The sequence below is a fragment of the Natrix helvetica genome (assembly GCF_964273705.1).
Source record: "Natrix helvetica genome assembly, chromosome: 5".
NCBI lineage: Eukaryota > Metazoa > Chordata > Lepidosauria > Squamata > Natricidae > Natrix > Natrix helvetica.
Window position 1 is genome coordinate 105703206 of NC_138551.1, and position 23244 is coordinate 105726449.

Genomic DNA, 23244 nt, shown 5'->3' on the forward strand with positions numbered 1-23244 from the left:
GAAATTTTACACGTTTTTGAAAATGCATTTAGAGCACGGATGCCTGAAAAACGGTCTTACTACTAACCCAAGCCTTCTGAATGACCATGAACACAGTGGGCTTTGTCTAGATCAGGGGTGACAAACTCGTGGCCCGTGGGCCGGATGCGTTACGTGCTGGCCCCGCCCCCACCCGCACAGCTGGCTGGGGAATTCTGGAAGTTGAAGTCCACTGGACTTAAAGTCGCCAAGGTTGAGAAACACTGGCTTAGAGAGGGCTACAAAGCACTGTAAAGTGGTATATAAGTATAAGGGCTATTGCTATTGCTTTATGTATATCATATCTGTGCATAAATCATCCATAACATATAGTACCCAGCCTCGGTTCTACTTGTTCTTCCAAACCTTGGTCCTTGCTTCCTCTACCTTACATGGAAGGACTGAAGCATAGCAGCACGTGTGTTTGGCTAAACTCCACAAAGCTGGGACCTTGTGCTTTCTTCCTGGTTCCAGGGAGGAAAATAGGTAAATGCAATTATCCCCTCTTCAGTCCTTCTCCAGTAGAGGAACAATGAAAGGGGAACAGGCAGAGGTAATGTGTGAACACTCCTCTAGAGTTACATTGAAAGTAACTAAAAGTATGAGAAGGGCTGAAGTGTTTGATTGCATGTCTTGCTTCTTATCCAAGTACATCCGTGTCTCAGTCCACCACATAAATTCTTTTCCATCTTAAATAATCAACCAGTGATGTTTGTTCCATCCAAGGAAACACATTCATATTGAGTCAAAGTTGTTTAGATTTCTCTTTTTCATTCAAGTAGATAATGCTGACTTGTGTTTCCTGTCCTCCCTCCAAAACCCTCAAATCTGCCATATTTCATTGTTTTATTCTTCCCTTGCCAAAAGGGGATGACTCTGTTCCATGTTTATTCTGATCTGCTGGAAACAAGGAGACCTCTCTTGAATGGGTGGTCCTTCATGTCAAGAACTTAGCAGAACATTGGAATTCTTTTCAAATTGGCTTTATTTGATTATTGGCTTTGTGGGTAAACTGAAGGAATCTGTACTGGAGTCACTGTGGCTCCAAAGGATAGCTCACCACATATTCTACTTGTTTACTTGTTTGGGATTTAAAAAAAAAACAATCTGCAAAATTTACAGCAACAATCTCTTTTGAAATGACCAAATCACTAAAACACTTTCAGGGCTCATTGTAAATTCAAAATATTTACTTGGTGTCATTAAGTTCATTAGAACCTATCTGGGTCCCAATCAAGATGTGTAGTGGATGTTTTTCGACAGCTTGTTTTGTTAGAATGCCATCGGAATTACAATATGTTTTTTTAGCAGCAACTACATCTGTTTTAGGTTAAGACATTCACTCTGACCAAGAAACATAGGGTGGTGTGTGCATGTCCACGTGAGAAACAAACGGTGTTTTTTTTTTTTTTGCATTTTCAGAAAACGCTTTTGTATTCGTATTCGGATTTGTATTGAGAACGATACATGGGATATCCCCAAGATATCCCCGATTTACCTCTTTCAAAACAAAAATGTTTCCGTCCAGATTTTGTTTCTAGTCAAGGCATAATCCTCACTCATGCTGATTTCATGTGCATTCACATTGATTTCCTCACTACGTAGGCAAAACTGCCCAGTTTAACTTAAGATCTCTAAGATTGGGCTTAGGGGTTAACATAGCCATTCCACTCGGAGGTTGAGACTTAGAACAATAGACCTGGAAGGGACCTCGGAGGTCATCTAGTCCAGGGGTCAGCAACCTTAAACACTCAAAGAGCCACAAAGGTCCTAACTGGAAGTCCCCTGTTCAGGTTTGGAGCCAACCAGAAGTCTGGTTCCCCTACCATAGAGTCTCCTCCTAGTGTGGCATCCTTTTTCCTCTGCTGACCGGAAATCCAGTTCCTCACCATAGAGTCTCCTCCTAGTGTGGCATCCTTTTTCCTCTGCTGACCGGAAATCCAGTTCCCCACTATAGAGTCTCCTTCTAGCGTGGCGCCCTAGACCATTTCAGACAAATAGCTGTCTAGTCTTTTCTTGAAAACGTCCAGTGATGGAGCACCCACAACTTCTGGAGTCAAGATATCTATTAGTTGATTGATCTTACTGTCTAGAAATGTCTCCTTATTTTTAGATTGCTTCTCTCCTTGTTTAGTTTCCACCCATTGTTTCTCATTTTGCCTTTTGGTGCAAAAAGGGTCTTTCTGAAATATTGGAACACTGTTATCTTGTCTCCCCCTAGTCCGTTTAGACTAGACATACCCAATTCCTTTAACCATTTCTTGTATGTTTTAGCCTCCAGTCTCTTAATCATTCTTGTTGCTTTTCTCTGCCCTCTTGAGTCTCAACATCTTACACACTTTCTTGTGTTTTTCTATGTATTTTCCAATGGCTTTACTTTCTTTAAGTTACTCAAATCGCTTTTTGTGTTCAAATGTCCTTATTTATTTATTGCCCTTCTTTTCTTTGGAATGTCCTCTAATTGTATCCCGCTAGGGGTGTCCTTTTGAGGAAGCTGAGCTGAAGGGGGGACTGCCCAAATCCTACAGTGAACTACACTGCAGTTATCTCCGCTTTTCTGAAACAAGTCAGGGTGATGGATATGGAATAACTGCAGCAATAAATAAAATTAGGTAGCTCTGTTAACGTCTTGGAGAAATTGTAGACAGTAGCTCCTGAGGTGTGGCGTTTGCCAAGCTGACTCTAGATTGAAGGAGCCGCCAAAGGAGGATGAACGGATGCGGCGGGAATGATCTCAGCACTGAAACAATGGAAGAAAAGTGTCTGGAAGCAATCAATGATGGATTGGATTGTGGTTAATTAGGGAGAAATAGGCTTAATAGTTGCTAGCTGATCTGAAACTGTCACAGCCTCTAGAACCCTAGTTTTCTCCAAACATCATAATCAGGAGTACTAGCCAAGCTTTAGCTCCAGAAATCTATATTGTAGGCAATGCAACTGCGAATCCAGTTGCCAGGGTTTTGCTGGCTGTGATTCTAGAAGTTAAATCATTTTTGGTTTATATTGATGCACATCTGTTTCTTGTTCTCTGCTTATGTGAACGTCTCCGTCTTTTGAAATAGGCCCATATCGCATGATTCTGAGGAGAGGGCTGTCCTCTCACGATCTCTGGCTTGGGCTTCGTTTTCAACCATGAGAAGACTCCAGCCTTCTTGTATGTATGCCTCCAATGCAACGTGCCCATCTACAGCAAGAGAACATTTTTCCCCCTGTGTCTGTTGGCCAAGCCAACAGTTTTTGGCCTTCCCACTCTTTCTGAGGTGGAAGTGAAACATCACTCATAAGCAAGAAGTGGTCAGTCCATAATAGCCCTCTTCCCTCAGTAGAGTACTACAGCTTGAAACAGAAATCTTTTTTGGTGTCAGTCACTTTAGGCTGTCCTAAAACAAGCTTGGGATAAGACACTGAGCTTGTTGATCAGAAAGGCCCGCAGTTTGGCGGTTCAAATCCTTAGCGCCGCGTAATGGAGTGAACTCCCATTACTTGTTTTAGCTTCTGCCAACCTAGCAGTTTAAAAGCACATTAAAAATGCAAGTAGAAAAATAGGGACCACCTTTGGTGGGAAGGTAACAGCGCTCCGTGAACTTTCAGCATTTAGTCATGCCGCTCACATGACCACAGAGATGTCTTCAGACAGCATTGGCTCTTCAGTTTTGAAACCGAGATGAGCACTGCCCCCTAGAGTCGGGAACAACTAGCACATGAGTGAGGGGAACTATGTTCTAGACACAGAGCGCTGTTACCTTCCCACCAAAGGTGGTTCCTATTTTTCTACTTGCATATTTACGTGCTTTCGAACTGCTAGGTTAGCAGAAGCTGGGACAAATAATGGGAGCTCACCCTGTTATGCAGCACTAGGGATTCAAATAGTTAAACTGCTGACCTTTTGATCGACAAGGTCAGCCTCTTAGCCGCTGAGACACCGGGTTCCCTTCTCTAGACTAGCCATACCCAGTTCCTGAAAATGTTCTTCATGTTTTAGTCTCCAGGCCTTTAATCATTTTAGTTACTCTTCTCTGCACTTTTTCCAAAGCCTCAACATTTGTTTTGTAACATGGTAGGTCTGCACTAAGAGTCACATGGTGCTTGTAGAATACAAATGGTAACTTCTACTTCACGAAAGATATAGTGTGATTTTAAAAATGTGAAAAATTTGCACTCATTCATTAATGCTTCAAAATGTGCTGCTTATGTTAGGCTATTTTGGGCTTGCTAACAGTAAGGCCAATCCAGAAAACAGCTCAAGTTCCTGTTGCCCAATAGGGCATGTTAAAAAGTGAGATCGGGCAGACATGCTTAGTTAAAATGTCACTTCTGTTATGTAATCAGTGTGGAATGAACTTGATGAAGACTCTGTCTAAAAACAAAGGTACCCCATAGTCAATTATTTATTCTATTATTGGTTTTAAATAGCTTAGAGGTGCATTTGATATTGCTGTTTTCAATACGGTACCACCTCTGTCCTTCGTTATATTAATTATTGGGATAAAACCTTTGACCCAATTAAAAGATGTTCTAAGAAAGGCATGTGCTTATTCTATTTGTATAGCCATAGGAAGATACGGGGATACTCAGTGGCTAAGACGCTGAGCTTGTCAATCAGAAGGTTGGCAGTTCAGCGGTTCGAATCCCTAGTGCCACGTAATGGAGTGAGCTCCTGTTAGTTGTCCCAGCTTCTGCCAACCTAGCAGTTCAAAAGCACATAAAAAATGCAAGTAGAAAAATAGGAACCACCTTTAGGGGGAAGGTAACAGCACTCCATGCACCTTCGATGTTTAGTCATGCCGGCCACATGACACTGGAGACGTCTTTGGACAGCGCTGTCTCTTCGGCTTTGAAACGGAGATGAGCACCGCCCTCTAGAGTCGGGAACGACTAGCTCATATGTGCGAGGGACAAGCTTTACCTTTACCTTAGGAAGTGATTCTGGGTGGCATACAACATTTAATTTGAGAACCAATAAACACATACAAAACTCACAGTTAAAAAAAAATAACTATAATAAAACAAGCACGCAAAACAAGAGAGGATGTTATTAACCATAATATTCCTGAGGTTTGAGGCTGAAAGATGGAAGAGACAGATTCGGAAGCAGGGCTCAATGGAGGCCTTGAAGCATTACAGTGTTCCGCGGAAGCCTTCTGAAGCATCTTTTTGGAAAGTTTTGATGAAAAGTTCAAAGAATGTATTTCGTTTCACATCATATGTACTCAGATCTCTGATAGATAAATAATTCAATATAATCTGGTTTTATGTTTCTGTGCTTGTCTAAGGGATGAATTTCTGTCTCAGCCAGTAAGGACCAGGAATGGCATCTGTTTATTGTGGTTGCCTTTGGAGATTTAATGCGCTGTTGCTTAAATCACAGTCTTAGATGTTTGATTTATAATACAAAGTAGTCCCTCATGGCAAAGAATGGAACTTTCTGTCAATAGTTAGCAATAATATTGTATGACGTTTTGTTAAATGTGTTTATATAGGATGCAGGATTCTGGTTCTGAATGGATACGAATTGTGGTGTCAAAAAGTCTAGGAATGCTATGAAACAGAAGATAAATGCAATTTATCATGTGCATTTTGATTGACTGGAATCCGTAGTGCAATGCTATCAAATATCCCTCTTTCCCTCCCCATTTTATCACCGTTGCAATATAAAGAGAACTATTTCAGGCATGCCGAACTCCCGAATGGCACAGATGATGTTTGGCAGGTATGGGGTGAAGTAAAAACTCGTTAAGCGAAATACCACCCCACAGGGAAACATTCTAGGTGTCAAAGCTAGAAAGGAGGAACACTGCACGTTGTGTTGACAGGAGCTGTAGCTTTAAGTTGTCCAGAGGGGCAGCTTCTTCTCTTCCCTCAAGAGAAGGGGAAGAAATTCTTCTAAAGCTCTTACCTCATGCTTAGGGTCTGCCAAGAACGTGGGAGAGGAAGAGGACAGGCAGAGGGACTCCATGATTGAATTAAGCTGCAGACCTAGTCTGGCCGCAGACTGTGCCTCTGTCATCTTGATCTGAAGCATCTGGGCCTCAGTTGCAACCCTGAGGTCCTGCATGAGTTTCCCTTGCCAGTTGCAGGCTAGGCAAGGAATGCACATCCCATTTCAGTCATGCGTGTTTCAGTGCTAATGAGAAATTGTATATAGATACATATGTGTATTATTTGACAGATAGGTTTATCGTTTGTATGTCTAGTTTAATGAAAAGAGGGACTAGGGGAGACATGATAGCAGTCTTCCAATATTTAAGAGGCTTCCACAAAGAAGAAGGAGTCAAGCTATTCTCCAAAGCACCTGAGGGAAGGACAGGAAGCAAAGGATGGAAACTAATCAAGGCAAGAAGTAACCTAGAATGAAGGAGAAACTTCCTGAACTATCAACTGGTGGAACAGCTTTTGTGGGTTCTCCATCACTGAAGGTTTTTAAGAAGAGTTTGGCAGCCATTTGTCCAAAATTAAGGGGGTTGGACTAGAAGACCTCCAAGGTCCCTTTCAATTCTTTCTGTTTGATGGCTCTCCGGGAATCATAGAGGGGATCCTAAGCTAAAACCCCTGTTAGTGCAAGATCTGCTATAACATTCCATGCAGGTAGCTATCCAACTTCAATTGAAAACCATTAGGGGAGGAAGACTCATCAGGTGGCAGCCTGTTCAAAGTCCCCCCCCCCCATGTCTACTCTGAATCTCCTTCCTTACAGGCTTCACCCACTGATTTTAGTTCTTTCCACTAGTGCAGTAGAATAAACCCGTGACTTCTCTGTAGCATTCTTTAAGATATCTGAAGACTACTATGAATCTCTCCAAAGCCCTCATTTCAGAAGGCTAACATAACCAAATTCTTCAACTGTTCCTTAAAGGATTTGGATTTCAGATCTTTTCCCATCTGGATGGGGTTATATTCTCTGAACTTGCTCTGAAGTGTGATGATCCACCACTCCAGGCCATAATAGAAAAATTATCTCACATGACTTGAATATCAGGTGTTTTTTTTTAGTATACCTGGCTCATGTGCAGTTGTCACTGACAAGGAACTCCCAGATCCCTTTCAGATGTCCTACTGCCAAGCAAGGTCTACCTCATATAGATTACAGATTAACAGAATTGGAAGGGACCTTGTAGGTCATCTAGTTCAACCCCCCACCCAAGCAGGAGGCCCTACACCTTTTCTGACAGATGGCAGGCCAGTCTCTTGAAAGCTTCCAGTGATGAAGGTCCCACAACTTCTGAAGGCAACTTCTGTTCCATTGGTTGATTGTTCTCACTGTCAGAAAGTTCCTCCTTATTTCTAGATTGAATCTGTCCTTGGTCAGTTTCCATCCGTTATTCCTTGTCTGGCCTTTGAGAGCTTTGGAAAATAGCTTGACCCCCTCCTCTCTGTGGCAGCCCCTCAAATATTGGAAGACTGCTGTCTCCCCGGTCCTTCTCTTCACTAGACTAGCCATACCCATTTCCTGCAACCGTTCTTCATATGTTTTAGCCTCCTGTTCCCTAGTCATCCTGGTTGCTCTTCTCTGCACTCTTTTTAGAGTCTCAACATCTTTTTTATATATCATCTTAGACTTGTGTGTTACCATTTTCTTATCCTGATGCTGGCATTTCTCCCTATTAAATTCCATCCTATTCACTTAGCGCAGTGCTCATCTAGATCTTTGCTTTCCAGTGTACGTTTATGTGGACATGTAACCATGGAATAATTTAGCTTTGCCCTTTGCAATTAAGTGTTGGTCAACTTTCAGAATGCCTTGGCTGCTTATGTTAAACCGGTCATTCGGCTGATACACAAAAGAGCTCTGAAAATTCCAGTTACCTAGCATCATGGTTGGGAAGTTTTAAAATGAAAAAAAAAAGGGAAGTGTGTCTTAAGGCTTCTAAAACAACAAAGCACATACACTAAGTCTTCAAGTTTAAAAAATCTGTACTTGTGAGTCTGTTTTGACTCTCTTTTTCCCATCCCGGTGATAAGTTGGCTCATATTAAGAAAGCAGTTGATAATATACAGCAAAGTAATTTTGCATCTGTGCAAAAGATTTTTTTAAAACCAATTAATTTAAACGGTGGCAATTGCAAATCTATCTTTTATTATTAATATGAATTTCACTTTCAAGATGATGAGTCAGAGTAAGAGGACATTATTCGGTGAAGCGTCTTCCAGTTGAGAAATGCAAGATACAAAAATTGTGTGCAGGTGTATAAATAAACTGTCCTTACAATCTATAAGTTGAAGTAAACATGTTCCAAGCTTGAGTTAGGCAAAGTGCCTGTTTTTATTAAATGCTTTAAAAGGTTTGTTTTCTTAAAAACACTAAGCCAATTTCTGTGGTTAGAGTTTCCTGCACAAATCATTTTTAAAAACAATTTATGCAGTTTTCAATAACAGAAGTTCATTAATGTACTAGGCCTGTAATTTGAGGGAGTCACTAATTCAGCAATAAAAATTGATGGTTTTGAACTTGATTTCTCCTGTAATAAGATATTGCAGCTGTAGCAAAAAACAACAACAACCAACCCTCAAAAATGTTTAGCTCGTAACTTCAGTATCCAAAAGAGAAGCTGAAGCCCAACTAATTTTGTTCAATTAGGCGCACACAGCCCAGCATTGGCTGTTTTTTTTTTTAAGTCAGTGCGGGGATATGCTTGTCCATCAGGACTGTAGGCAAGCCCACAATGTCAAAAAAAAAAAAAAAAAGGAAAGTGGCAGTAAAAATCTATTCTGTGACTGCTGATAAAATTCCATATTTCTTCCAGGTTCCATCTAGGAGTCAAGTTGAAACCAAAGAGCAATTCTCATTTTTGAGCATAAACTGATTGGAGATCACCAAGCTATGAATACTAAAAAAGAACTATGATTCTATTTTTCAATAAACTGGCCCATTTTTTTCTGCACAACTAAAGAAACCATTGTGAAACATACTTTAATTTACAAGAGCATTGTTTTTTTAATACATGCAAACCTCAAATGCTATGATTTTTCTTCTGGATACAGGAAGGAAAGTTTAAGAATTTACTCTGTTTCTCCAAGCACTAAATAGTTTAATTCTAATAAATTGGTTTATGGAAAAAGTCCTGCACTATGCCTTGAGGCAATTTAACGTAATGGCTGCAGCCGTTGTTGTCATCCACATTTACTGGAGGATCTTAACTTTGTTGAGCCAAAAAGTAATAAATCTCTTGGAACAAATAGAGTATATTAAGGTATTTGGCTGCTAGCTGGTTGTAACATTTGCCAAAACCTTTAGAAACAGAACTGAATGTTTCCAATGGAATGCTTCATTAAAAAAAAGTACAATAAACGTTGATAAGAAGTTAAGGGGTACTATGTGTTGAGTTGTGCTCACATACTGTAACAAAACTCTGTTTTGATTTCCTTTGCAAAGGGTAATGTAGCAATTGGGTCTATTTTGTGAAGGAAATTTGCACCTTCTTGTAATGCTACATTTACGACTTTTTTTTTAGAATGATTAGGCTACACTGGTCACTAATTACGAAAGCTTTTCCAAAACTTGGTGCTGTTTGGGCGTATGAACTTCAACTCCCAGAATTCTTAGCAATGATCTTGCAGAGTGAAGATTCTGAGAATTGTTCACACATTTGGAGGAGAGGTTAAATTCAAAATGTTTTACTACCGGTTCTGTGGGCATGGCTTGGTAGGCAGGCATGGGAAGGATACTGCAAAATCTCCATTCCCACCGCACTCGGGGGCCAACCAGAAGTGATATTTGCCGGTTCTCCAAACTACTCAAATTTTCCACTACCAGTTCTCCAGAACCTGTCAGAACCTGCTGAATTTCACCCCTGATCTGGAGGATTCCCAGTTTGGCATAAGCTAGACTGAAACTATTCTGGAGCAGATAGACATGTTTTCTACAAAGAATGGGATGGGATGGGCCTTGGAGTCTTCTAGTCCAACCTCCTGCTCAAGCAGAAGACATTTTACGTGACAATTTTAGACAAGGGGCTGTCCAGTCTCTTCTTAAAAACCTCCAGTGATGGAGCACCCACAATTTCTGGAGGCAAGCTGTTCCACTGGTTAATTGTCCTCACTGAAGTTTCTCCTTAATTCCAAGTTCCTTCTCTCCTTGATTACTTTCCATCCATTGTTTCTCATCTTACTTTCTGGTACTTTGGAAAATAAGTTGACTCCCTTTTCTTTGTGGCAGCCCCTCAAATACTGGAACACTGCTATCATGTCACCCCTAGTCCTTCTTTTCTCTGGACTAGACAAATCCTGCAATTGTTCTTCATATGCTTTAGTCTCTAGGCCTTTAATCAATTGCTCTTCTCTGCACTTTTCCAAAATCTGAAGATCTTTTGTTTTGTAATGTGGTACCATGCAGTATTCCCGCTGTGGTCTTACTAAGGTTTTATAAAGTGGTACCAATACTTTACCTGATTTTGATTCTATGCTTCTCTTTATACAACCAAGGATTGTATTAGCTTTTTTGGTTGCTGTCGCATGTGGCTGACTCATATTTAAGTGATTTTCAAAGTCCTTTATAGTACTAGAGCAGTTTTTGTTCTTGTCAAAGTAACAGTATTAAGCCAACGTTTTCTATTTTCCCAATAACTTGTACCCTGTTCGCTGATGTTTTCAAACTCAGGTTTTATTACACCCACTCACACTACTTATAAACACTTCATTGCCACAGAACAACATCTCCAACTACAGAGAGAGTGCTATTAATTATGGATGAATGTCCAGAGAAATTTGGATTCAAACAGTCCAAATTGTGTCCCCCCCCCCTTTATTTTTAAAAATGTTCATTCAATGTGAAGATGAAAACCATTCAACAGGTTTTACCAATCATTGAATCCATGTCATTTTTTAAAAATTATGTCAGGTTAACTTTTGAATTTTCTTGGAGTCTTTTAAGAAAGTCATTTCATGCTTCCTCATTTTTATGGATTTCATTGGATCAGACGGAAATGCTTTTTGGTAGCATGCCACCTAAGAACATGATTGTACTACTTGGTACATCTGATTAAGATTTATTTGCAGGGGTTTTGTAATTACTGAACTGCCGGTTGAGAAGAGTTGCAAGAAAAAATCCTGGATTTCGTCACCAATATTTTTAAAAAAGAGACAGCAAAATGCTTGTTTATTCCAAGATATCTGTCCAGCTTTATGTTTTCTTCTGTTTCTCTAGTATAATAGAAGCATTTTTGCCCTTCGGAGGTTTTGCAGTTTAAAGAAAACTTACATAAACATATACTTATGATAAGTATAATGATGCTTTCATTTTTTTGTCATTTTGTTCATGCCTGGGTTATGAATTACTTACAGAATGCAGAGTTTAAAGTTCTTCAGTCTGGTCACTGCAAATTATTCAGGATAGGCGTTGGATTCAGGAAGACAAATTCAGTAATTTCTGCCCTACTTATTGAGATGTTTTGATGAGGTTAACACCAGAGCAATGACACAAGGCTAAAGATAGAGTGGAGGGCGCAGAACAGAACTGTTCTCAATCATAGCCTAATTTGAAACAATAATTTACCTTGTTAAAAGAAGTCCTTTCCAAACACGATTCTCATCTAGTTTTCTTCAGCAAGATTGGTGAAAAGAAAAGAAAAATGAGAGTTTGGCATGTACCCCGTTTTCCTGAAAATAAGACCTACCCTAAAAATAAGCCCTAGCATGTTTTTGAAGTGTGCACCTAATATAAGCCCTACCTGCCTACCCCCAAATAAGTCCTACTTAAGAGCCTGTGCAGCCGGCTGCCCGCCCATTCTATCTGGTTGCTCGCAGTGCCACAGCCACAAGGCAAGGTGGGGTGGTGATGGAGCTGCCCCATGTGCCCCACACTGGCTTACCTCAGGGCCTCCGCAGCTATGCCGTCCACACCTCAACAGCTACCTCATGGCAGCAGCACCAGTACCCTTGTGTAAACTTGATCAGTGGCCCATTTCTGCTTGCTTGCGACCACAATGGAGCAGGAGGACGAGTGCTGTGCTGGTGTTGTGGCCATGACGCGAGGCAGGTGTCGGAGAGTGGATGGCCTGGCTGCAGAGCCCTGAGGTAAACCAATGCGGGGTCTTTGGGGCAGGTCCACCCACCCCCACCTCACCTCATGGCTACAGCCCTGGAACGTTACTCGGCCTCCTGCTCCATTGCAGCTGTGAGCAATCAGAAGAAGTGGGCTGGTGTCCATTCAGGGTCCTGCTGGATTGGGCTGCCAGAGCCGCCACTGCGAGGCGAGGCAGGTGTGGGAGCATGGGTGCCCTGGCTGCAGGGCCCTGAGGTAAGCCGGTGAGGGGCGCATGGGGCAGCTCCATCCCCTCCCTTCTAGTGGTGGCACTGGCATGCCACGTGGCCTCTTGCCCCTCCACGAGCAAGCAGAAGAAGTGGGGCTCCCATACATGGGGGGAAAATAAGACACCCCTCAAAATAAGCCCCAGTACTTATTTTGAGGCTCAAAAGAAAATAAGACCCAGTCTTATTTTTGGGGAAACATGGCCATTTAAAAAAAAATCAAAAACAAAATTTTGATGTACATACCCCCATTTCCCCCAAAATAAGACCTCCCTGGATAATAAGCCCAACTGGGCTTTTGAGCGCATGGACTAAATTAAACCCTCTCCCGAAAATAAGCCCTCCCCTAAAATATTTAAATGCATGCACAACCGGTCCCCGTCATTTCCTGGGGGGGGGGGAGGGAAACATACCCTACGTGCCCCATATGTACCTGCCATCCACGGAGAACAGCCTCCTGGAAGCCCCTCCTACAAACCCTAGCTACCGTGTTTCCTCTCTTAGTGGTGGTCACAAAAAGAGCAGCAGGCCCAGCGACTACGGCTGGCAAGAGTGTGCCAGAAACAGCGCCTTTCTGGATCAGCTATGCCGCAGTTAAGAGGCCTCCTACACCTCAAAAATAATAAGTCCTCCCCAAAAATAAGGCCAAGCACCTATTTCGAGGGTCAAAAGAAAATAAGACCCTGTCTTATTTTTTTGGGGGGGGGGAACACGGTATTGAAGTCCTTTTAAAGATTACTTTGCTTTAGAGATTAACAAAATCAGAAGGCAAATAATATTCAGAGCTGACGTGAAAGTAGCTCTTATATTGTGGAGTGAGGTGATTGTCCCAGTGAACCTCATTTGGGCTTCTTAGAGTCCTCAGCTCAAACAGCTTCATGGAAGATGTGCTTGGAGCTGCAAATCAACATTTGGGGAGTCCTAGATCTTCATTCCAGCTCTGGGGAAAATGGGATGTAGCAAGTTAAATCAGGATTGTAATTAAAATCTTGCACCCCGTGTCTTCACCTTGATCTTCTTTACCTGCATTGATGTAGGGAAGTTTCTGATGTATCACAATTTTAAAATGTGTCGTTTTTCCACATGCACTTGTCTCCAGTGTTGTTAGCTGCTCCGAGATGTTTGGCTTGCTTTATGGGATCCAAATTCACTTTACCGAGACAGTGATTGGCATTTAATAGTTCCCCGATGAATTGGTGTCTGATCTTCCATGAGAAGTAGTTGCGAGTGATGGAATTTGGAGCCAAGAGCTGTGTCATGCCTCACCCCCAATGTGCATTTAATTTTTAAACCTCTTAACGTCTGTCAGCTGCACCACTCTACTGCATTTTGAGCATTCTAGTTTTCTCCGACTTTCTTAACCACAGTGATCCAGTGTTTGTAGCATTCAGTGTTTAGACCATCTGCTTTCCACCTTTGCTCTGCACGGGCAAAATAAGCAAGCTGTGAGTGCACTTAGCTGGATTTGTTTAGCTCGATTTACTCCAGCAAAATTTGTTCTTAGTGTAATGGAGTAAACAATTTAAAATGCAACATACAAACAGTTTAAAATAAAATACAACTCGGTATAATCTTCATTCATCGTGTTACAAAAAGAAATCTTTTTACATTTGGCAGTACAGAATATTCACATAGTAATCATTTTTATTGCCATCTATCGGTATTTTTTTTAACCAAATCATGGTAAAAATGACCTTTCTCACAGGATGGTATAAGTACGTAACAAGATCATTTCATTCAGAGAATAAGTTTTTCTTGAAGTCTGAAAGGAGGTTTCAGTTTAATTCTGACCAGTCTGTCCCAAAATGGTTTCATTTAACATTATTCCAGCTTCCTAGAGGAAAAATGGAACGCCTGGCAGATAACTCAATTGTCTAGTTGAGGAAGGAGCAGTATATACAAATCCTTGTCTGGGATGCAATAAGGATTCCTGCCTTGGGCCCGGGGTGGTGGTGGATGAGAAGACCTCCAAAGTCCCTTCCAGCCTTCAGATTGTATCATAGCAATAGCACTTAGACTTATATACCGCTTCATAGTGCTTTTACAGCCCTCTCTGTGGTTTACAGAGTCAGCCTCTTGCCCCCAACAATCTGGGTCCTCATTTTAACCACCTTGGAAGGATGGAAGACTGAGTTAACCTTGAGCCGGTGAGATTTGAACTGCTGAACTGCAGCTAGCCATCAGCTGGATTAGCCTGCAGTATTGCACTCTAACCACTGTGCCACCTTGGCTCTTTGTGAACTATCTGGACTTTTTCCTCTTGGTCTGGCTACTAATTATGGTGGGTCAAACTCTATTCGTAACACAAATTCTGTAGAATTACAGGGTTTAAAGCAGTCTAATGCAGCCTCTGTTCAGTGCGGAAAATCTACTGTGAAAGGATTTGTGATAGGTGGTCATTTTGGCCACCGTGTGAAGCTTTGCCTGGTTTATTTAATAAGCCACCATTGCCTGGAATCCCATCACACGCTGAGTCATCACAATCAAAGAAAACACAAGGTGATTTGAGCGTCTCTTTTTCCCATCAGCCAGGACACGACTTCTGTTTTTCTACCACTCCTTTCAACCCTCGTAGGAGGGATTCAGATGACATAGAGAAAGAAAGTTGTGTGTGTGTGTGATGTATGATTTCATAATTTCGAGGACATCATGTTGCACTGAGATGAGGGCACTGTTGCACACCAGGAGCCAGTTTCCAAAGATTCCCTGTTATGAAGCTCTTGAGATCTTGCCTGGAACGCTAGCAAAAGAGACCCCAGTCTGTTGCAACGATGCCCTGTGTCAAAATCCACTGCATTGGTGGCCCCGTGGGTGCAAAGCTGTTCTCCTTTCAGAAGAGGAGCTGGCTGTACAGAAATCATCCAGCTACTTGCTGGTGATGTATAACAACAGCAGATGGTGCTCTGTCCTTCCTGGTCCTTCTAGTTACGAAATATTTCAGTGCCACATCTGCAGAGCGAGACAAAAACCCGGCCATCAGAAGATAAACTACTGGAGCCTCTTCATCCCATCGCTCTATCGAGCAGGGTTCCAGTGTAGGCTATGTTGTTTGTGTCACTAAGCAGTCAGTACAAAGAAAGTCTTAAAACTATGCCAAACAGGATGCACTCATTAAGATTACAAACCAGGAGTGCCAAACTGGATTTGTTTGAGAGCTGTCCTCCACGGGCGCCTAAGGGAAGGGGGAGTTAGGACAGACAGCAGATGGGATGGACACTTCCCGCAGCACTCTGCTTTCCAAAACAGAGTGTGGGAAGCCTGCATGCACCCCTCTCCCCGCACCCCATTTTCAGCCTGGACGGCCTCCTGCAGCACTCTGCTGGCCAAAACAGGCGGGGGGAGGCTCATGCAGTCCCCACACCCCATTTTTGCTAGCAGAGGCACCATGGGCCATTCCTTCGCTATTTCCAGGCAGGCTCTGTGGGCCAGATCTAAGCACCCCAAGGGCTGGATGTGGGCCGCGGGCCTTGAGTTTGACACCCCTGTTAGAAACAGAGAGGGCAGGGTTGGTGGCTGGAAGGGAACACAAGTCCTTGATTGAGTTGGCATCTAGAGATGAATTCTGCTGAGGAAAGTTCCTGCATCTGTATGGACCTGATCGGGAAAAAGGTTTTAACACAATTTCCCATAGGCTGATTTTTGCCTTTTGCCTTTACCTTGAATTCAGGGAAAATTGGATTTTATTTCTAAACAAAGGCAGATTTTTAACTCACTAGGTCAACCAAAGAGCATCCCTCATTCAGCATCTCTCGTGTAATATTAATATAACTTCTTAATCCAGTCCTTAAAATTAAAAATTAAAATAGAAACATATTGCCCCACCTTTTCATTTTTAGAAAATACTAGCTGATAACCTAGCATTGCCTGGGTATTTATTTATCATAATCCTGTCTAATACAGGATTATTTCTAATGTTGGATTTTCCCTCTTACTAGTGGGAGGCTGTGAAGCTGTTACCATGGCAACTCCACTGTGCTTTGCAGGAGAAGCCATTTTAAGGCAGTGCAGTAGAATCCATTAGAAGGCACAACAGGCTATATCTTAACAGGACATACACCCCGTGGGGTGCTAGGGGTGTTTTACCCCCACAATATGTTTTTACAGAGAGTAAGTCATCTGTGTACCAAGTATGGTTGAAATTGCTTGAGGCGTTCCAGAGTTATGCTGGAACATACACACAAACAGCCATTTATATATATATAGAGAGAGAAGATTTCATGGTACCTGGCATCTGTTCTGTAGTATCAGGAGTACAGATAGTCCTGGACTTACGACCACAATTGAGGCAAAAATTTCTGTTGCTAAGCGAGATATTTGTTAAGTCAATTTTGCCCGTTTTATGAACATTCTTGTCACAGTTGTTAAGTGAATCACTGCAGTTGCTAAGTTAATAACATGGATGTTAAGTGAATCCAGCTTCCCCCTTGACTTTGTTTGTCAGAAGGTCGCAAAAAGTGATCACGTGACTCCGGGATCCTACAACTGTCATAAATATGAGTCAGTTGCCAAGCATCTAAATTTTGGTCATTTGGTCATGGGGTCAATGGTTGCAAAGGTGAAAAATAGTCATGTCACTTTTTTTCCGCTGTAACTTTGAATAGTCAGTAAGTGAACTGTCGTAAATCGAGGGCTACCTATATAGATTTCTTTCCATCTTTGGCATTCAGCAAAGAAAAATATTTTTCAGAGTTCTTCATAAAATGCCCCGTCAGACTTATTTTTCTGTCAGAAATATTGCATGGGGACAGGCAGGCTATTCATAAATATGGGGATGAATAAATCTGGCTGAAGAAATATCGCAAAGTGGAAAACATATTTGATTATACATACAAGAACACCAGCTAGAATTGTATTTGCACAAAAGTGGAAAGCAGCTAAAATCCCATCAGAAGCAGAGATAACAAAGAAGATATTAGATTGTGCAGAAATGAACAGGTTAACGTTGAGAATAAAGGACAAAGAGGAATCAGTGTACTTCAGGGTATGGGGGGTGATTTTATGATTGGTTAGAAAAGAGATACAAGTAGAAAGAAAAAGGAACAAAGCAAAAAATAAAGAACCCAGATGACACACTATTAAATTGGGAGGGGGGGGGATAGGAAAGTATTAAAATACAAATATGCAAATTTTAAAAATGGTACAAGTGGATTTAATACCGTGTTTCCCTGAAATTACGACATGTCCTGATAATAAGGCCATGCCACATTTTTCTGGTGGCCAAAAATATAAGCCCTCCCCCACAAATAAGCCCCCAGGACAACCCCCCCTCCGGCCAGGCAGAGTGCCACTCACCAACCTAGCAATATCCCGAAGGTGCCAAGCCATGGGAACCGGGGGGGAGGCAAAGGTGATCGCATTGCTTGGTGCTTTCGGGATACCGCTAGGTTGGTGAGCGTCTCTGTGCCCAGCTAAAGAGAGGGGTTGCCGGGCGGCTGCTCTCTTGCGAGCGGGCTCCCAAAGAGCTGGGCACAGCCTCATGGGCGAATGGCTGTGTTGCGCTGTCTCAGCAGCGCAACACAGCAGCCATGAAGTGACCACGCTCACGAGCAACCATCCGGCAAACCCCCTTTCCAACTGGGCACAGCACCATTCACTAACTTAGGGGTATTGCCAAGCCACATGAGAGCCTGTTCGCCGCTGCCCGGCTCCCGTGGCTTGGCGCCTTTGAAATGCCAGTGTATGGTGCTCTGCATGGCTGGGGGGGTTGCGTGAGTGACTGTTCCGCTCTTGCTCACGTGCCTCCCAGCCTCACGATGCCCTGGCCCAGCTCTCTCCGCAGAGCCAGGGCACCTCTGCTGTTGCTGCTGCCGCATGGCTTTTTCTGCGGCTTCCAAACCGAGTTTTCTGGCAGTGGCCGCTCTTGGCGTACGCTCTATGGTTGTGGGCCAGCTGCCAGCAGAGCGTACAACCATAGAGCGTATGCCCAGAGCAGCCACTGCCGGAAGACTTGGCTTGGAAGCTGCAGAAAAAGCCATGCCGGTGTGACGGCAGGGGAGGTGTCCTGGCTCTGTGGAGAGAGCTGAGCCAAGGCATTGTGAGGCTGGGAGGCACACGAGTGAGAGTGGAACAGCTGCTCGCACAACCCCCCTCTCCAGCCATGCAGAGCGCCATTCACTGGCCTTTCAAAGGCACCAAGCCATGGGAGCCGGGCGGCAGCAAACAGGCACTCACATGGCTTGGCGATACCCCTAGGTCAGTGAATGGCGCTGTGCCCGGCTGGAAAGGGGGTTTGCCAGGTGGCTGCTCGTGAGCATAGTCACTTCATGGCTGCTGTGCTGCTGCAACAGCGCAACACAGCCATTTGCCCATGAGGCTGTGCCTGGCTCTTTGGGAGCTCGCTCAGAAGAGAGCAGCTTTCCGGCAACCCCAAAACAATACACCCTCTCCTCATAATAAGGCCCAAGCCATATTTTGTGAGTGAAAAGAAAATAAGATCCCGTCTTATGTTCAGGGAAATACGGTATTAGAAGTCAAATGTAAACAGAGAAAATTATTGGTATGAAAAGATAAAGTTGGGATTGCTGAACCGCCACTCCGAGAACCCATCAGAGAAAGTAAATAAGCAAAGGCAACAACGGAAAGGAGGGGGGATGAGGAGGGAAAGGAAGAAAGGGTAAAGCAGAGAAAATAAGGGTGGGGCATTAAGAGAAGGAGAAAGGGTAAAAAGGAGGAGAAGAGAGGAGGAGTGGGGGAAAAGAGGGGAAGAAGAAAACAGGAGGGAGAGGAGGAAAGAAGAAGGCAGAGAAAGGAGGTTGAAAAGATGAAAGGAGCAAGGTTGTCGCAGAGTAAGATGGAGACACGGGGTGGCAAGAAAGTGACCCAAACTGTATTTTATACAGTTGTAAGAAGATAGTGATAAACATTAATGGTTAATAGATAAATGTTAACAGCACTTATAAGGATGTATATTTGCAAATGTATCTGAATGGGAAAAATAAAATAAAAACTTTTTCAAAAAAAAATCTGGCTGAGATTTGAGAGTCAGTTTGGTTGCAGTTGCTAAAGGCACCTGGCTAGAAATGTGGAGTTGCAGTACCTCTTAGGCATCAAGCCAGCTGGGGAAACCTTGGGCTGGTCACACACTCTCCGCCCTAGGAAGGAGAAAGCAAAGGCAAGCAATGTCGGAAAGTGTTGTCAAGAGAAGTGCATGGATTTGCCCATGTAGGCCAGGGTTGTCAAACTCAAGGCCCATGGGCCGGATCTGGCCCACGCGGTGCTTGGATTCGGCCCACAGGCCGCTCTGGAAACAGCAAAGGACCGGCTCGCAGGCCCCATTTTTTCTCTAACAGAGGGCTATCAAAGCAAACTAAAAACAAAACAAAAGGAGACATGTTTCCCCTTTTGCATTTGAGCATGCAAGAAGGGACAGGAAAGGAGAAAGGGATAGAAAAAGAAAGAAAGATGGGAAGAGAGCAAGGAAAGAAAAGGAAGGAAAGAGGGGAAAGAAGAAGAAAGGAGAAGGAAGAGAGAAGGAAAAAGAAGAGAAGGAAGAAAGGAAGGAAGGAAGGAGATTATAATGAAAATGCGGAAGGTTCTGAGGGAAATTCTGCCTTACCACTTGTCCACCACAGGTGCCCCTGGCACAGGTGACGTCGAGCTGACCGCACCCATGTCCACCCCTCCAAGACAACCCTGATGCGGCCCATAATGAAATTGAGTTTGACACCCCCTGATGTAGGCATTGATGGTGGTGGTGATGATGATGATAATAGCTACTTGAAAACTGACTGGGCATTTACTCTGGTGAAAGAAAATAAATCACATTTCTGTGATTGCATGTAGAACTTGGTATTTATTTATTTTATTTATTAGAATTTGTCATACAAAAACTAGGACAAGAATAAGAGAGTAAAAATACAGTGACAGGGACGATAGGCACGTTAGGGCACTTCTCCACAGCCCCTCTACTGACCACCTAAGTGTGAAGTAAGGTCCACGGAAGTCAATTTGCAACTGGAACTGTGAAAATTTGTAGCTGAAACAACTGAATCAGGTAGAGCATTCCATACTTTGACAACTGTTACAGAAATTGTATTTTTTACAGTCAAGTTTAGAAAGATTTAAAAGTAAAGATAAAAGTTCCCTTTGCACATGCGTGCTAGTCATTCCTGACTCTAGGGGGCGGCGCTCATCTCTGTTTCAAAGCCTGAAGAGCCAGCGCTGTCCAAAGACATCTCCGCGGTCATGTGGCCAGCATGACTAAATGCCGAATGTGCACGAAGCGCTGTTACCTTCCCACCAAAGGTGGTTCCTACTTGCATTTTTTACATGCTTTTGAACTGCTAGGTTGTCAGAAGCTGGGACAAGTAACGGGAGCTCACTCCGTTATGTGGCGCTAGGGATTCGAACAGCCGACTTTCTGATTGACAAGCTCAGCATCTTAGCCTCTGAGCCACCCTTTAGAACGATTTACATTATGTTTAAAGCAGTATATTCAGCAGTAGATTGTATTACATTCCAGCAGAGTTAATATATAGCCCAGAACCTGTTTTCAGTGAAATGGATTTTTTTTTTAACAGACCGACAGGTTCTGTAGTCCATCTCAAACTTTTGGAAGTTAATGTGTCTGCCATAAATTAATCCATGATGAAGCTGCAACAGCTTTGAGGGTTTCTCCAGGAAATATACAATGTGCCTCTTGTGCCGTTGGTTGTATAACCTACCTAATAGAATATGTATGAAAAGCAGAAGTAGGGATGCTTGCTTGTTTTAGAAAGATTGGGTGACTCGTTAAGATATTTCGCCTTGCTACAAAGTAATTATTCTTTTTCATTTAAGATCCTCACATCAAAGTCTCTGGAAAAAGGGAGAATGTTAAAGAAGCTAAGGAAAAGATCATGTCTGTCTTGGATACAAAAGTAAGTTGAAAATTTAACTACTGTATTTTCCAGAGTATAAGACGCACCTTTTCCCCTCCAAAAAAAGGGTGAAAATCTGCATGTGTCTTATACACTGAATACAGCATGTTTGGCCTCCCAAAATCCTGCCCCGCACATCCCTTTTTTCACAAAACGGAGCGTGCAGAGGCCTGCAAAGTGCTCCTGGGGGCTGGGGACGGCAAAACCTTTTTTTTAAAAAAATAACCTCTTCAAAATCTTGGTGCGTCTTATACTCCAGTGCGTCTTATAGTCCGAGAAATACGGTATTCATCTTTAGGCTAGAATTCTAGGTTTTAGAAACAAGCCGCATGAGCAATGGGCAAGCGTGTGCATGAGAACTTCCACTTGCGCGAGTGATGAGCAAGTGTGAGTCTGAAACTCCACTTGCATGAGCAGAGGGCATTTGTGCGCCTACACAAAGGTCCGTTCACAAAAGTGACGGGCGTGCATGCATACGCCTGTCGCTCACACGCCCTTCTCGTGCCAAGATGGAAAGGTTGTGGGCCGCTGAGATAGGGAGCATGGCCACAGTAAAAATGTTCCTTTTAGTTTGTACATAATATTTCCACTTTTTCGTTTTAAAATAAACCCTAACCTTTTCTAACTCAGGAAAGGTGATTTGAAATGGACCAGATGACATCTCACCAGAAAAATGGGTTTAGATTGGAAACCAAGGCCTGAATATCAATAGCTTCATAAAGATGAAATGTATTCTCTCCCAGAAGGGTGAAATAAAGAATATCCTGATTTTGATTTTCAGAGCAACCGAGTCACCCTGAAAATGGACGTATCTCACACTGAGCATTCTCACGTCATTGGCAAAGGAGGGAATAATATTAAAAAAGTGATGGAAGTAACAGGCTGCCACATCCATTTTCCAGATTCTAATCGAAACAATCAAGCGGAAAAAAGCAATCAAGTAAGTATCCTCTCAGCTTCTTTTGAACCCCGAGACCGTGCGCCAACTCTGATGAAGATGGAATTGTCTCCTAGGACTTTTTGTGGAAAAGCATTTAGCCCACGTCCCTTGGGAGGGTAACGCTTTCACACTTTGTGTTTGTTTTGCATTTGGTGGTGGTGGAGGAGGAGGAAGTGGAGCAAGAGGCAAAATACTGTATATGTGCACAATTGCATGCTTTTCCTAAGAAAAGCCGTTATGCAGAAAAAGCATCTTTGAAGCTTTTCTTATTTAAATTAATCCTTGTGGAGCACTAGAGATGCTTATCCTGGGTGTATTTGTCCTCCTCTTTGTGCACTCAAATAAGTTGTCAATTTTGCATCATGTCTGTCCTTTAGCAGGACACAGCAGTATACTTTTAAAAGTGAAGTACTAATACCACTTTATAATGCCTTGGTAAGGCCACATTTGGAATACTGCATTCAGTTTTGGTCTTCATGATGTAAAAAAGATGTGGAGACTCTAGAAAGAGTGCAGAGAAGAGCAACAAAGATGATTAGGGGACTGGAGACTAAAACATACGAAGAACGGTTGCAGGAACTGGGTATGTCTCATTTAATGAAAAGAAGGACTAGGGGAGACATGATAGCAGTGTTCCAATATCTCAGGGGTTGCCACAAAGAAGAGGGAGTCATACTATTCTCCAAGGCACCTGAAGGTAGAACAAGAAGCAATGGGTGGAAACTAATCAAGGAGAGAAGCAACTTAGAACTGAGGAGAAATTTCCTGACAGTTAGAACAATTAATCAGTGGAACAGCTTGCCTCCAGAAGTTGTGAATGCCCCAACACTGGAAGTCTTTAAGAAGATGTTGGATAGCCATTTGTCTGGAACGGTATAGGGTTTCCTGCCTAGGCAGGGGGTTGGAGTAGAAGACCTCCATGGTCCCTTCCAACTCTGCTATTGTATTGTATTGTACAAGGTTCTTGAAACCAATTTGTGTTTCGTTGTGCAGTTTTGTCCAATCACTGACTTTATTTTGTCCTTGCTTCAACTCCCCTTGTCATTCTGTGCACAATAACTCAGTAATGCCAGGTCCATCAAAACGTGTAGCAAATGTGATTGGTTTTGGTTGCACAGTTTTTTCTCTCAAACAATCCCCCTTTCTGATGAACATATTAGGTCCTAAGAAACTTTGTTTCCTATA

General features: G+C 42.8%; 1 protein-coding gene across 1 annotated transcript in view; it reads left to right on the forward strand.

Moving 5' to 3' along the window:
• The window catches only part of BICC1 (BicC family RNA binding protein 1), a 133743-nt gene that overhangs the window by 71305 nt on the left and 39194 nt on the right, over positions 1 to 23244 (forward strand). The window contains exons 4-5 of the mRNA XM_081954514.1: positions 21040 to 21119; positions 21901 to 22059. Coding sequence (XP_081810640.1) covers positions 21040 to 21119; positions 21901 to 22059 — 239 coding nt within the window. The remainder of the gene's footprint in view (positions 1 to 21039; positions 21120 to 21900; positions 22060 to 23244) is intronic.